Source organism: Aotus nancymaae, unplaced genomic scaffold (genome assembly GCF_030222135.1).
Source record: "Aotus nancymaae isolate 86718 unplaced genomic scaffold, 86718_ANA_hifiasm-v0.15.2.pri h1tg000025l, whole genome shotgun sequence".
Classification (NCBI taxonomy): domain Eukaryota; kingdom Metazoa; phylum Chordata; class Mammalia; order Primates; family Aotidae; genus Aotus; species Aotus nancymaae.
Window position 1 is genome coordinate 21,780,694 of NW_026988438.1, and position 17,384 is coordinate 21,798,077.

The 17,384-nt window shown below is 38.3% G+C and overlaps 1 protein-coding gene across 14 annotated transcripts in view; it reads right to left on the minus strand.

Annotated features, from left to right (window-relative positions):
* The window catches only part of ADAM22 (ADAM metallopeptidase domain 22), a 261,243-nt gene that overhangs the window by 130,198 nt on the left and 113,661 nt on the right, over positions 1-17,384 (minus strand). For all 14 annotated transcript variants that reach the window (XM_064380425.1, XM_064380424.1, XM_064380421.1 and 11 more), the window contains one exon: positions 142-208. In XM_064380425.1, coding sequence (XP_064236495.1) covers positions 142-208 — 67 coding nt within the window. The remainder of the gene's footprint in view (positions 1-141; positions 209-17,384) is intronic.

Below are 17,384 nucleotides of genomic sequence, written 5' to 3' on the forward strand. Positions count from 1 at the left end.
GGTGATAAAACTTCAAATGATAAAGTATTTTTAAAACCTTCAAAACTGCACATTAGAAGTATCATTAAAAATTAAAATCATAATCACTAGTATTAAAATTTCCTCAACAAATTTCCCCACAAGTAGGAAAATTTCACTTACTTTAACTTCCACAGTCTTGCCTCCATGTTCAATGTGTCTCTCTATGTATTCAGAGGACAGCAAATCACTGCAACAACAAAAAGAAATGATGAAAATGTACAACATGAAAATCAGGATCAAATTTACACACATCTGCTTTAACAATTCTTAACCCCCCCAAATCAACACTTTATAGCTCTCTCTCGTGCACACACACACTCTCCCTCTCTCTCTCTCTCTCTCTCACACACACACACACACACACACACACAAGCCCAGTGTTTCTAAAAGGACATGAGGTTGAACTGCCTACACCCACCTGTCACTCCACTGCTGAGCACAGCTGATTCTGCTGAACCAGCCAATAGTTCTAGGAAACTACTGTATGCACATCATTATTTTTAAGACATCTTGTTCTTAATTTTTTACTTTAGCTTTTTATCAAGTAGTTTTAATTGCATATTGTGCCTTACCATTTCTTTATGTGTTATATGTGATTTTTTTTTTCCTTAGGCGGAGTTTCGCTCTTGTTACCCAGGCTGGAGTGCAATGGAGCCTCCTGGGTTCAGGCAATTCTCCTGCCTCAGCCTCCTGAGTAGCTGGGATTACAGGCACGCGCCACCAGGCCCAGCTAATTTTTGTATTTTTAGTAGAGACGGGGTTTCACCATGTTGACCGGGATGGTCTCGATCTCTTGACCTCGTGTTCCACCCGCCTCAGCCTCCCAAAGTGCTGGGATTATAGGCGTGAGCCACCGCGCCCGGCGATATGTGATATTTTTATCTGATAAAATGTTAGTTTTCATCACAAAAGTAAAAAAAGGCAAAGAAAGTTAAAAGAAATGAAATGGAATATATACCATCAGCATTTGAAAATAATTCTTTTTTGAAATCTATCCTAAACAACATTTATATGTTTCTATAATCTTAAATATGCTTCTTTTTAATTTCATATATGTGAAAAACTTTCCCTTTTAATGGAGGGGTCTCAAGACACAACTTCCATTAAATATCTGTAATATGTTAAAGCACTAAAATATAAATAAAACTATCATTAATAATTAAAAAATGTATGAAACTATAAATTTCTAGTGTTGCTCTATTAAGAAACATTGAGCCAACTAAAAAGTCCTTACGTGAACTGAAGGTCATCAAACAAAAACTGTTGCAGTCATTTAAATATGTGAATTTTTGAGTACAGAGGCTCATCATGATAAGCACCATGCCTACAATTCCTTGAAATGGAAACAGAACCATCAAACAAGAATTACATTAATGCAGGCACCATAATCCTGCACTATCTGATGCTTTTATTACTATTTAGGAAACTTATCATTACAGTCTAAGTCAATGCTTCATTTGTCTTTAGAATAGATGTTCTTATTGACTTTATGTGAGAATCAGCTAGCATGCTCTCAGCTGCAAGCTGTAGAAAACACAACAAAAAGTATATTAAACAATCAGGACATTTATCATCGTATTTCTTCTTTGAAATTCCAGGGATAGTATAATTTTGAGGCTATTCAGTTCTGGTTGATAAATAAATTTGAGGTTTATAAAATATAGGCAACCCCTTTTAAGATATTTTTAGTATATATTTTGCTAGCAAGACATGAGCAGAATTCAGAGATATATAAAGTATAAGAAGATTGTGTATGTGTTACACACTGACAGAAAGGGCTGCAAGATCAAGAAATGCCAATTACTCTTGAAGTATATGAGTAATAAATATTCATGAAACATTAAATATACAAGAGGCACTAAATATCCAGGATACACTAAATATACACATGCTCTTAATATTCGTGAGGGGGGGTTTCTCAACGTCAACATAATTGATACTTTGGGCCAGATAATTCTTTGTCTTGGGAGGCTGTCTTGTTCACTGTAGCACACTTAGCATCCCTGGCTTCTACCTAATAGATGCCAGTAGAATCTCTTACACATACCAGTCATGACCATTAAAAATGTCTCCAGACATTGCTAAAAGTACACTGGGGGACAAAACCACCCTGGTTAAGAACAACTGCTGATACTCATACTTGCCCCATTTGTTCTCTGTCCAATAAACACAACAGAACTCATGACAGTTTGTGAAGCTAACTGGCAAGCCACAGCCACTGATCACACATACTTGTCCCATTGTCTCTCAGACACTGGGTGTCTGAGCAGGTGTTATTAGCTTGGGACAACTGCTATCTTTGAGGCTTGCCCAAACCTCAACTCTGGTCCTTGGAACCATAACATCAGCAGGGAAGGCATATGCAGATGCATGAACACTATGTTCCCCATGATTAGATGGCATGGCCCCTCTGCCCTATTTGCACCTAACCCAGGTGTACCAACTTATCAATCTTTCCTCTTGCCTCTCAGTGGGCACTTAAATTAATTTAGTGAATTATGTGATTTGAGGACTGGAATTTAGTCTGTGGGAGCTTTTGGTTCTCTCACCTCTAGGATACTTGGAGGCTACCATTGCATCAAAGTAACTTCCCACCTGACATCAGGGCAGTTCCAGGGTTGGTTCGTGTGGTGGCTCAGCACCATTAATGAGATGAAGGGTGTGTTCAACTTTCTGCTCTGCCATCAGCATGGTAGAGGGCTCTCTTAGCTGGCTCCTCACATCACCCTGACATGATGGCTACAATTCTCAGCATCTTATGAAAAATACATTATTCCAGGATAAAAAAAGAAAAAAGCCTTGTATTTATTTTAAAAAGTGAACAAGCCCTTTCAAAAATAGCTCTTAGCATTCATCTTCTCAAGTATCTTTAGCCAGAATTACATTCTATGGCCACTCCTAAACCAATCCTTTGACAAGAACATTTGTCTTTGAACAATCAAGATTCTCCTGCCAGGCCTCCCTTGACCATCATGATTACAGACAAGTGAACAACACCGGTGGAAAGGAGAGTGGTGAAGGAAGTAGCTATTGTACATCCACCCAAAATTGTCTTTTTTTTCCCCTTCATCATGAGTATATTATATATTTCACAAATTTCCAAGGACTTAAAAATGTGAAATTGCACAGGAAAGACCTGCCTCAGGCAAAACTGGTCATTGCTCCAGCATTTGCATCACACCCTGTTACCCCAAACAGGAGAGCTACTAGCCAGGTGTCTGCAAAGGACTGTCCTCCAACCTTGCTATCAGTCTGAAAAACTTCCAGTAGTAGGAAAGAAACATTATCATACAGAGGCATGTTTATCAGCAGAGCCGGCCAGCTTCCCTCTCCTGGGAATTTAAACTCAAAATCAGAAAAACAATCATTCAGCTGATGAAGGAAAGAGAAAGTCAAAAGTAAGCTGACACTTAAAAGAAACTGAGCTGTACAGTGGTAAATACCAGAGCGAAAACCCCAAATCTCCACTGCTGAAGTCCCTGAATGCAGAACAGCCTATCCCTGTACTAGACATCTTTGGGATCCTTGCTCTTTCACTGTCACACGAATCAAACCCACTGTTGGAGCCAGCGTGAGTGAAATTAAAATCACCTAAGTCAAATACTCTTCAGAGGAATACTAGCTGTGGTGTAGGAATAGTAGCAGTAATAATAATAAAAAACTTTTAAAAACTACTTTTGAATCTTCCAGTTTTCAAATTTCAAGGGAACATTTCCCTTTGAATTATAAAATCTAGGGATTAAGAAAATGTGAGTCACTGCACGAACGTAATTACAGCAAAGAAAAGCCCTCTGCTCAGGAATTATGCAGCTATTTCAATCAATCCTCTATATACAAGTATTGCTGGAAAGCGCTCTATGTAATTTAAACCAAAAACAGCTCATGCAATTTGGTTTTGTTTGTTTGCATAATGAAAGTCTGCTAAATATTGTTATTTTAATGATTAGGGTGAGAAACCTTAAATTTAAAGTTTCACTTTTCCCTCTACTAAACCATAAAATCTTTACTACCATCAAGTTAGTACCTAAGTAAATTTTCTTGAAGCTTCCTGAAGTAGAGATAATCAAATCACCTTAAGTTATTTTCCTTAGAAACATCATCGTTTATCATTATATAGGGATCTGCTTAAATCATTTTAAGTGTGGGGAAATGGAAGATCTCCTTAACATAAAGGAAATTTTATGTTAATGTAAATGGATCAGGTAGAATTCACTCCATGCTAACAGCTTAATACTGAAGTGTGAATGCTTGTTTGTGAACTTTGAAAAATAAAAGTAAATATCATTTTCAACCGAATTCTAAAGGCCACTTATTCTGCAAAGTAAGTAGATGTTTATAAAGTTAGAAATGTTTTGAGGCCTTTTCTTTATTTATATGCCATAATAAGCCTAAAAAAGCAAAACAAATATAACGTAAACATTTTCAGTCATAATAATGATTATCCTTTGTCTAGTGGGCAATTGTCATGAATCAGAGACAGCTGGTAGAGTATTATACAAAGGTTTGGGAGTTAAAAACAAAAATAAATATTTTAATTTTCCATCCATGCTCTGCCATTTACTAGCTGTGTACCCTTGGCCAAGTTGCTTAATCTTGATCAACATAATTTGCTTCTGCCTAAAATGGAGAAAGTAAAAAAAAAAAAAAAAAAAAAAAATCACTTCATAAAGCTGGTATGGTATTAAACCAGAACACAGATGAAAATGCATCCCATATCCTGATTTGAATCATTCACATACCCTATTCATCATCTCATGTCTGTCTTTCTCCAGAACTCCCCCTCTCTCACTGTTTTGGGACTTTAACCACTGAGCCTATCTACCACTTTTTCACTCTCCTCACCTCCCTCTCGTCCACTTAATCCAGTTTATATTCTATGATCTGTCCTGATAAATCACCTCCCTGCACACACTCTAAGCCAATTTACACCTCTCTCCACTGTACTTGCTTGACCAAACCTCAATCACAGTATAACTCCTACTAATCAAAGTCTCACTCCAAGAAGCAAAATATCTTGAATGGTCACAGGCTGGTTATGATCACAGTTGTCAAATGGTCCCTCATCACAACACTGCCCTTAAGACCACTACACTTTTCCGGTCAATCTACTCTGAGAAGATCCTTCTAAAGCTCTCGCCTCACATCTCCAACGTGCTCCCTCATTATTACTCCCTTCAGATAACCTCACTTTTGTATTCACTAAGAAAATGAAAACAGGGCTACCTCATCTTTCCAAGCTACCAGTACCCCTGTTTCTGAACCAGTCTCTATGAGACTGTCAAACAGGCACCTCAAATTCAACATGTCTAATGCATAATTCTCTCAGTCAAATTCAAACATTCAATTCTACATTCAAAATGTATCCTAGTAATAACCTGACAGTGGAAAAATAAAAAACAAACTGGGGACATCACCTTAATCAAGTGATCACAGTTAACATCACCAATAATAGAAAAAAATGAAATCACACGCTTCTGAAATGATGCTTGCTTGCATAAGAAGCAAACAAATGCACAAAGAAACTTGAACATGCAATAGATTTTCAAAGAAACAGCCTCAGAGCAAAGATCTAATCCAAGGTGGTGCCAGAAGGTGTAACCTCAAGGTCAAGAGTAAGTCAATGGTGTAGTTTTAAAACCATTTGATAAAACCTCAGAAAGATTAAAGGTTTCACCTTGACCAAATCATCTATGTAAAACAGTTTCGAGGACTATTAAGGGCCTCAGCTATACAAAAGAGTTTCAAAGAATCTTGTAGGTTCTCATACACATTCTCACCTAAACAAAAAGGTTAGTGTGAATCTTCAGGGCATTGTCCCATAACATCTTAACTCACAGTAGAGAGGGGCCTATCTCAAAAAGATCTGTGGATGTGGTTTTGTCTAATGGGGTAAATGCCAGTGAGATTCACATGAAACCTATGAAGTTCTTAAGAGAATTATATCACTGGAACCACACCAGCTTGGACCTAAATGGACAGTCAGTTCAAACTTTTTATAGTCAGGAAACAGGCCTAGAAAGATAGTTAGCTCAAAGCCTGACATATTTCTTATAAAAAAAACAAAAATTGATTCAGAGGGTGAACCCAAGAACTGCAAAGGACTGCTCCCAGGAAGCAAAGCAGAGCCTTAATCAACATACATTCCCTTCTGTCAAAGCTGGCGAAACCAGTGACATAGCTGATTCAATATCAGAAATTCAATAGACCAGTGACTGCTATGTAGCTATTCCCCACTTTTTGAACAGGAGTGCCTATTGCAGTCATCCTGCCCCTATCTATCCTGTATCTTAGGTTATCTTTTTACTTCAAGTGTCCATACCTCCGCTACTTCACCTAAGAAACCGTATCTACACCTCGACCTGATTCAGATGATGAGAACCTGAACCTTGCATTTGAACCTGATACTATAATGGAAAAAGACTTTTCAGGGGTGTCTGGAAGAATTCAGTACATTCTGCAAATGTGATAAACACAAATAATTTGTGGCCAAAGGATAAACTGCAGTTGATTAAAGAAGGCTACAAGTTGTCACTCTTCTAATGGCAAAGTGAAAATCATTTCTTCTCCGCTTGAATATGAGCTGGCCCTGTGAAAAATATGAGACAAGTGATATTGTGTGTCTTAGTCTGTTTCATGCTGCTATAAACAGAATATCACAGACCAGGTAATATATAATGAACAGAAATATATTGGTTCACAGTTCCAGAGGCTGGGAAGTCCAATATTAAGGTGCCAGCAACTTGTGAGGGCCTTTTTATTGTGTCATGATATGGTAGAGGGAGAGAAGAAGAACAGAGAAAGAGAGAAAAAAGGGAGAGAAGGAGAAAAGGAAAAACAAAAGGAGGAAGGAGAGAGGGAGAGGAGAGGGAAAGAGGTAGGGAGAGGGAGGAAAAGGGAGGGAGTGTGAGAGAAGGCAATAGAGGGTGAGAGCTAGCCAGAGAGACAGTGGGAGAGAGCACACACAGAAGCCAGAGGGAATCAAACTCACACTTTTATAAGGCACCAATCCCAGGCCTGTGAGTGCAGCCAGCCCTCATGGCCTAATCATCTCTAAAAGGTCCCACCTCTTTATACTGTTACAATGGCAATTAAATTTCAACATGAGATTTAGAGGTGACAAACATTCAAACTACAGCTCTGTGTAACATCTAAGTTCTGCAGATTCCATTTTCATACATGTAGAACTCTCCTTTGAATCCAGCCACCATGCTATAAGGAAGCCCAAGTAACCACATAAAAAGACCATGGGGAGGAGAATCATGTGCCTAGCTGACAGACTCAGTGAATTCCAACCCAACACTGACACCAATTTCCAAACATGTGATTGATGTCATTTTGCATCTTCCAGATATAAGAGCATCCCAGCTGACTCTACATAAAGCACACCTGCCCAGCTGACTACAAAATTATGCAAAATAAAATACACTATAAAGATTATAATATACTCTAACAAGCTGACTATGCCTCTTATTCTAACATTCAATGATTATTATGCATGCTCAAAACTACCATTTTTTTCCTTAGTGCAGCCACCAAATATTAAAAGTAACTTATTTTGCACAGTATAAAAGAATAATAAGACTTCAAATATGATTATAATCCAACCAGTGAAAATAAGAGAAGCCTACAGATCACAATTAAAAATCAAAGATTTCATAAGGTCTTTAAACTGTGAAAAGCTCTCCAGAAGAACAGAACTGGAAAAATGGAAGCTTTAGGGATCCAAATTTCATTATTTCATTTAAGAGGAGTAACAAATTATGAGCTTAGAAAGGTTTTTAAAAGAAAACATTCTTCTCATTCTCTCCATTCTATTAATCCCTCCCCAACACCTCCATTTCATCTTCTTTATTTTCTTACTCTCTCTAGCCATGCACTAACTCTCCAGATCCTTTTGATATACTAGAGAATCCTCACTACAGAAGATAAATAAATATCACTGAGAATTAACCATCCATTCCTCAGCTTTTTTTTAAGTACCAAAACTGTTATCTATACCCTCAGCATGTAATGAGTGGTATTTAAAATGTTTATGTTGTTTAAATTAAAAGGAAACTACAAAAGGGAATTAAAAGTTTATTCAATATCTGATTTTTGGATGAAAGTTTTACTTCATTACTTTTCTAATTTGTAAATATAATTCCTTTCTTGCTTATGCACATAAAAGAAATTTTCTGTGTAACCCTGTGTCTAAAAGTGAGGCTATTTTTGTTACATTCTATTGAAGAAGTCATAATCTGATGAAAATTATCAGGGAGCTTTAAATGTGTATATTAAGACTAGTGCACTTACAATAAACGTGATTAAGTAAAAGTTGAGCCTGGCACTATCATTAATGTTAGCTCTTACTTATAGAATGCTGTTCCCGGTAAAGCAAAGTTTCCTAAGCCTGGCTTTGCAGCAGAATCAGATTTAACACAAAAACAATGCCTATTTACCCTCAGACCAACCAAATCAGAATCTCCTAGGTTTAATCTGACATAAAGAAAAGTTACCAAGACATGAAAGTATAATCAAATTAATAATCTACAAATACGCTAGTAAGACTCTATTAACATAAAACAACCTGTTGGCATACCTGATCATTGTGGCTCAATACCCCTTTAAAAGCCAAGGTACTAGGGAACACACTACAGCAAAGCAATTCAAATGAGTCCCTGGTGAATCTTACTGCAAATAATCAACAGGAGACATGTTTCTCTCCACTACAGTCAAGTAAAAGACTAATGTTTTATAGTTTTTTAAGGATAAAGTTGCCAGACTTACTTCAAAATTTACTTGGACTTCCTATGAACACCCTAAAAATGGCGATTCGGGGTACTGTAAAAAGGTTGAATTACTGGGCATCATTCAAATAAATTATATTCCTTAAAGATTGTAATTTTTATCATATTAATCACTTGAAAATTAGATCCCATCTAATCTGGTTTTCACCACACCACTTCACCAAACCTGTACTTTCATGGCCACTAATTAACTACCTCTATATTGTTAAATCTAACAGTTAATTCTCAGTCTTCATTTTACTTGATGAATAAGAAGCATCTGACACAGCTGATCACCCCTCCTCTTGAAAATATTTCCTTCAATTTCCTACCAGACACCACACAGTCCTGGCTTCTCTCCTTTCTCTTGCTGCTGCTTCTGTCTCCTTTGCAGGTGTCTTCCCATCGCTACAGTCCCTAAACATTGTAGTACCCACAGGGATCAGTATTTGATCTTCCTCTTTTCTTTTGACACTCTCTTCCTCGGTGATTTCATCTAATGTTTTCTCTTAATTAACAATTATATGCTGATGTCTCTTAGATTTATATATCCAGCTTAGAATTCTCCTCTGAACACTGGAATCATATATCCAACTATATACTCAACATGTCTTACTTATTAAATAAGCATCACACTTAACATGTCCAAACTTGGCCTCCTGATCTTGCTTGACCTGATCTTCCTTGATTCTCCTACACTCTTCTTATCTTCTTAAATGGCTACTTAAATTTTCTAATTACCCTGGCCAAAAACCATAGAGTGATCACTGACTCTCTAATTTCTCTTACAAATCACATATGCAACTGATGCAAAAATTCTATCAACAGTGTTTTCAAAAAGTTTCCAGAATATGAACATTTCCATTGCCACCAGCCTGGTCTGAGCCACCATGCTATCTTGCCTGGGAGTACTGCAAGGCGTAAGATCTATTCTGTTAACCTGTCAACATTTTGTTTATCATACATGTGAAGAATAAAACAATCACATCATTAGTGAGAACACAGAGTAACAGACATTATTATCCACTGTTAATGATAGTCAAATGCTGTCCTCTTTTGAGAAAGAATTTTTCAAAACAGTAAAAGTCTTAAACTTCTAATATTCTTTGTACCTAAGAATCTAATGAAGAAAAATAACTCTAAATATAGAAGACGTTTTATGAAGGTAAAAAAATAATATCAGAAAACCTAGTGTTGACAAGGCTGTGAGCATAGAGATTTGTAAAATTTTCATGGGGGGAAATTTGACAATACACATTAAATGTATACCTTTTGAACCTGCAATTCTGTTTCTAATAATTTTGAATAATTTTAAAATAGATGTTTAGCCGTAAAGATGTTCAATATAGAGGAGATCCAAGATGGCCGCTTAGGAGGAACTCGGGAATGCAGCTCCGAGAGAAAGCACAGAGGGTGAGTGGACGCCGTATTTCCAGACTGATTTTTACTGCCCACAGACCAGGAGATTCACACGCAGAGAAGCCACACGGGTCGCCAGCGCCGCTGGCGCCGCTGGCTTGAACGGCGCAGCCGCTGGGCCGGCACCCTGAGTCAACGACTCACTGTACAAAGTGAGAGAGTCTGAGTCCCCTATAAGCCAGCAAGGGGAGCTGAAACGGGGAGCCAGGCCAGTGCCACGAATCTCAGAGCCGCGGCTTTAGCCAACGCAGCGGCTCCGGAGGCAGATCAGATGAGACGGTGTCCCCTCTTACCCAGCAAGAAGACCTGAAACACAACTGAAACCGGGACGGTACAGCTCTGTGGAGGAGGGGCGTTCTCCATAGGCACCCTGCTGTTCTCTACCAAGGCAATCCGCCACTACAGAGACTCCGTCACTACAGGGGCGGGCCAACATATCGGAAGCAGTTCTAACTACACCCAGAAGTTCACACGGAAGCTGGGTGGAGCCCACAGCAGCTTAGCGAAGCCTCTACAACCTGAGTGTGACTAGGCTGCCACCTTGTGGGCAGGGAAAACAGCAACCGCACAGGGGAACACCATAAAACCGTAACTCCCTGGGACAGAACACCTGGGGGGAAGAGCAGGGGGTTTATGAGTTCTGCCACAGCAGACTTAAAATTACCAAAATCAGAAAGACAACAACTACAAAGTCAACAGGTGGATAAATCCACAAAGATGGGAAGAAACCAGCGCAAAAAGGATGAAAACACCCAAAACCAGAACACTTCTCCTCCTACAAGGGATCACAACTCCCCACCAGCAAGGGAACAAGACTGGATGGAGAATGAGTGTGATGAAATGACAGAATCAGCTTTCAGAAAGTGGATAATAAGAAACTTCCGTGAGCTAAAAGAACATGTTCTAACCCAATGCAAAGAAACTAAGAACCTTGAAAAAAGACTTGACGAAATGCTAACAAGAATGGACAACTTAGAGAGGAATATGAGCGAATTGATGGAGCTGAAAAACACAACACGAGAACTTCGTGAAGCATGCACAAGTTTCAACAGCCGAATTGACCAAGCAGAAGAAAGGATATCAGAGGTCGAAGATCAACTCAATGAAATAAAACGAGAAGGCAAGATTAGAGAAAACAGGGTAAAAAGGAATGAACAAAGTCAACAAGAAATATGGGACTATGTGAAAAGACCTAATCTACGTTTGATAGGTGTACCTGAATGTGACGAAGAGAATGCATCCAAGCTGGAAAATACTCTTCAGGATATTATCCAGGAAAACTTCCCCAACCTAACAAGGCAGGCCGAGATTCAAGTCCAGGAAATACAGAGAACACCACAAAGATACTCCTCTAGAAGAGCAACCCCAAGACACATAATCATCAGATTCACCAGGGTTGAAATGAAGGAGAAAATACTAAGGGCAGCCAGAGAGATAGGTCGGGTTACCCACAAAGGGAAGCCCATCAGACTCACAGCAGATCTCTCGGCAGAAACCCTACAGGCCAGAAGAGAGTGGGGGCCGATATTCAACATCCTTAAGGAAAAGAACTTTCAACCCAGAATTTCGTATCCAGCCAAACTAAGCTTCATAAGTGAAGGAAAAATAAAATCCTTTGTGAACAAGCAAGAACTCAGAGAGTTCATCACCACCAGACCAGCTCTACAAGAGCTCCTGAAGGAGGCACTACACATAGAAAAGAACAACCAGTACCAGCCACTCCAAAAACACACGAAAAGGTAAAGAGCATCAACACAATGAAGAATCTGCATCAACCAAAGGGCAAAACAGCCACCTAGCACCAAAATGACAGGATTGAATTCACACATAACAATATTAACCCTAAATGTAAACGGACTAAATGCCCCAATCAAAAGACACAGACTGGCAAATTGGATAAAAAGCCAAAACCCATCAGTGTGCTGTATCCAGGAAACCCATCTCGCATGCAAGGATACACAAAGGCTCAAAATAAAGGGATGGAGGAAGATTTACCAAGCAAATGGAGAGCAAAAAAAAGCAGGAGTTGCAATTCTCATCTCAGATAAAATAGACTTTAAAGCAACAAAGATCAAAAGAGACAAAGAAGGACATTACATAATGGTAAAAGGATCAATGCAGCAAGAAGAGCTAACGATCCTAAATATATATGCACCTAATACAGGAGCACCCAGATACATAAGGCAAGTTCTTAAAGACTTACAAAGAGACTTAGACTCCCACACAATAATAGTGGGAGACTTCAACACACCATTGTCAATATTAGACAGATCAACGAGACAGAAAATTAACAAGGATATCCAGGACTTGAACTCAGACCTGGAACAAGCAAACCTAATAGACATTTACAGAACTCTCCACCCCAAATCCACAGAATATACATTCTTCTCAGCACCACATCACACCTACTCTAAAATTGACCACATAATTGGAAGTAAATCACTCCTCAGCAAATGCAAAAGAACGGAAACCATAACAAACAGTCTCTCAGACCACAGTGCAATCAAGTTAGAACTCAGAATTCAGAAACCAACCCAGAACCGCACAGCCTCATGGAAAATGAACAACTTTCTCCTGAATGTTGACTGGATAAACAATGAAATGAAGGCAGAAATAAAGACGTTCTTCGAAACCAACGAGAATGAAGACACCACATACCAGAATCTCTGGGACACATTTAAAGCAGTCTCTAGAGGAAAATATATAGCAATAAGTGCCCACATGAGAAGAAAGGAGAGATCTAAAATTGACACCCTATCGTCAAAATTGAAAGAGCTAGAGGAGCAAGATCAAAAAAACTCAAAACATAGCAGAAGACAAGAAATAACTAAGATCAAAGCAGAATTGAAGGAGATAGAGACACGAAAAACCCTTCAAAAAATCAATAAATCCAGGAGCTGGTTTTTTGAAAAGATCAACAAAATAGACAGACCACTAGCCAGACTAATAAAAAAGAAAAGAGAGAATAATCAAATAGATGCAATAAAAAATGACAAAGGGGATATCACCACAGATTCCACAGAAATTCAAACCATCATCAGAGATTATTACAAACAACTCTATGCACATAAATTAGAAAACCTGGAGGAAATGGATAAATTCCTGGACAACTGCCTCCTCCCAAGCCTAAACCAGGAAGAAGTCGAAACCCTGAATAGACCAATAACAAGGTCTGAAGTCGAGGCAGCAATTAAGAGCCTACCACCCAAAAAAAGCCCAGGTCCAGATGGATTCACAGCCGAATTCTACCAGACATACAAAGAGGAACTGATACCATTCATACTGAAACTATTCCAAATAATCCAAAAAGAGGGAATCCTTCCCAAATCATTTTATGAGACCAACATCATCCTAATACCAAAACCTGGCAGAGACTCAACAAGAAAAGAAAACTACAGGCCAATATCCATGATGAACATAGATGCAAAAATCTTCAATAAAATAATGGCAAGCCGATTACAACAGCACATCAAAAAGCTTATCCACCATGATCAAGTAGGATTCATCCCGGGGATGCAAGGCTGGTTCAATATACGCAAGTCTATAAATGTAATTCACCACATAAACAGAACCAAAGATAAAAACCACATGATTATCTCAATTGATGCAGAGAAGGCCTTCGACAAAATTCAACAGCCCTTTATGCTAAAAACCCTCAATAAACTAGGTATCGATGGAACGTATCTCAAAATAATAAAAGCTATTTACGACAAACCGACAGCCAATATCATACTGAACGGGCAAAAACTGGAAGCATTCCCTTTGAAATCTGGCACTAGACAAGGATGCCCTCTCTCACCACTCCTATTCAATATAGTACTGGAAGTTCTAGCCAGAGCAATCAGGCAAGAAAAAGAAATAAAGGGTATTCAATTAGGAAAGGAGGAAGTCAAATTGTCTCTATTTGCAGACGACATGATTGTATATCTAGAAGACCCCCTCATCTCAGCCCAAAAGCTCCTGAAACTGATAAGCAACTTCAGCAAAGTCTCAGGATACAAAATCAATGTGCAAAAATCACAAGCGTTCCTATACACCAATAACAGACTTAAAGAGAGCCAAATCAAGAACGAACTGCCATTCACAATTGCTACAAAGAGAATAAAATACCTAGGAATACAACTAACAAGGAATGTAAAGGACCTCTTCAAGGAGAACTACAAATCACTGCTCAACGAAATAAGAGAGGACACAAACAGATGGAGAAACATTCCATGTTCATGGTTAGGAAGAATTAATATCGTGAAAATGGCCATACTGCCCAAAGTAATATACAGATTCAATGCTATCCCCATCAAGCTGCCAATGACCTTCTTCACAGAACTGGAAAAAACCACCTTAAACTTCATATGGAACCAAAAGAGAGCCCGCATAGCCAAGTCAATTCTAAGCAAAAAGAACAAAGCAGGAGGCATCACACTACCAGACATCAAACTCTACTACAAGGCTACAGTAATCAAAACAGCATGGTACTGGTACCAAAACAGAGATATAGACCAATGGAACAGAACAGAGGCGTCGGAGGCAACACAACATATCTACAACCACCTGATCTTTGACAAACCTGATAAAAACAAGCAATGGGGAAAGGATTCCCTGTTCAATAAGTGGTGTTGGGAAAACTGGCTAGCCATATGCAGAAAGCAGAAACTGGACCCCTTCCTGACACCTTACACTAAAATTGACTCCAGATGGATTAAAGACTTAAACATAAGACCTAACACCATAAAAACACTAGAAGGAAACCTAGGCAAAACCATTCAGGACATAGGCGTAGGCAAGGACTTCATGACCAAAACGCCAAAAGCATTGGCAACAAAAGCCAAAATAGACAAATGGGACCTAATCAAACTCCACAGCTTCTGCACAGCAAAAGAAACAGTCAATAGAGTGAATCGGCAACCAACAGAATGGGAAAAAATTTTTGCAGCCTACCCATCTGACAAAGGGCTGATATCCAGAATTTACAACGAGCTAAAAAAGATTTACAAGAAAAAAACAAACAAGCCCATTCAAAAGTGGGCGAAGGACATGAACAGATACTTTACAAAAGAAGACATACATGAGGCCAACAAGCATATGAAAAAATGCTCATCATCACTGGTCATTAGAGAAATGCAAATCAAAACTACATTGAGATACCATCTCACACCAGTTAGAATGGCAATCATTAAAAAATCTGGAGACAACAGATGCTGGAGAGGATGTGGAGAAATAGGAACACTTTTACACTGTTGGTGGGAGTGTAAATTAGTTCAACCATTGTGGAAAACAGTGTGGCGATTCCTCAAGGACCTAGAAATAGAAATTCCATTTGACCCAGCAATCCCATTACTGGGCATATATCCAAAGGATTATAAATCGTTCTACTATAAGGACACATGCACACGAATGTTCATAGCAGCACAGTTTACAATAGCAAAGACCTGGAACCAACCCAAATGCCCATCGATGATAGACTGGACAGGAAAAATGTGGCACATATACACCATGGAATATTATGCAGCCATTAAAAACGAGGAGTTCGCGTCCTTTGTAGGGACATGGATGAACCTGGAAACCATCATTCTCAGCAAACTGACACAAGAACACAAAATCAAACACCACATGTTCTCACTCATAGGCGGGTGTTGAACAAGGAGAACACATGGACACAGGGAGGGGAGCACTATACATGGGGGTCTGTTGTGGGGGAGTGGGGGGGACAGCGGGGGGGTGGGGAATTGGGGAGGGATAGCATGGGGAGAAATGCCAGATATGGGTGAAGGGGAGGAAGGCAGCAAATCACACTGCCACGTATGCACCTAAGCAACAACCTTGCATGTTTTTCACATGTACCCCAAAACCTAAAATGCAATAAAAAAAAAAAAAAAAAAAAAAAAAAAAAAATAAAATAAAATAAAAATAAAATAATATAATATGCAAAAAAAAAAAAAAAAAAAAAAAAAAAAAAAAAAAAGATGTTCAATATATTTTCAGTGTGAAACACTGAAAAATTTTAAAGCAATTTAAAAAATAAGATCCAAAACTTTACAATTAAACACTCTGCTGACACTAATATGCCATAGAAGATAGCAAAAGGTGATCATAACATCTACAAGAAAAGTTCTACATTTTGCAAAAGAAAACATATATAAATATTGCCACGAAAAAAGATAATAGCGAGCAATGCTTATCTCTTGGTAGTGAGATTACTGTTACATTAACTTTGCTGATCTTATTTTGGCAGCTTAAAATTTCCAAAACCGGTATGTATTGCCTTTCTAATAAGAAAATTAAATTTTGAAATGTATTTTAGAAAGCCATCACCCAATGTGAATGAAGTCAACAAAAAGTCTTTAGAGTTTGTATTAACGGGTAATATGGTTCTTTGTTAAAAAACAAAAGCAGAACACAAAGTTATATAGAGAGAATATAACAATTACATAAATTAAAAAATGCACAGGGAAAAAATACATTCACATGTTTAAAAATTTGATCTTTGAGTGGTGGCACTACAGGTCATTAAAAAATGTTTTCTTTTTGGTTTATTATTTTAAACAGTTTCTTCTGGATATTTATCACAAAATTTCTCAAAAAAGTATTAAACTTCTTAATTATTTTTCAATTTTAAAAATAATAGCCATAATAGAAATAATAGCAATTTTGAGCACCTACTTCTATTACCTCTGCTACCACTACTACTACTACTATTATTACTATGATTACTAATACCATTTCTACTGATCTAATGGTTTTACATGCATTAACTCATTTGATCCACAAAATAACATGCTAAGTAGGTGCTGTGGTTTGAATGTATGCATCCTCCCCCAGTTTTTACATTGGAGCTTAACCCTCAAGGTGATGATACTAAGAGGAGAGGTCTTTGGGAGGTTATTGGGCCATGAAATCTCTGCCCTCACAGAACAGATTAGTGCCTTCATAAAATCCTGAGAAAGTTAGTCCCCTTTGCCCTCCCATCCTGTCTGCCATGTGAAGACAAAGCATTTGTCACTTCTGGAGGACACAGCACCAAGGCATCACCTTGGAAGCAGTGAATGAGCCCTTACCAGACACTGACTCTGCCAGTGCCTTGATCTTGAACTCTTCAGGCTCCAGAACTGTGAGGGAAAAAAATTCTATGATTTATAAATTATTCAGTCTCTGGTACTTTGTTATAGTAGCAGGAATAGACTA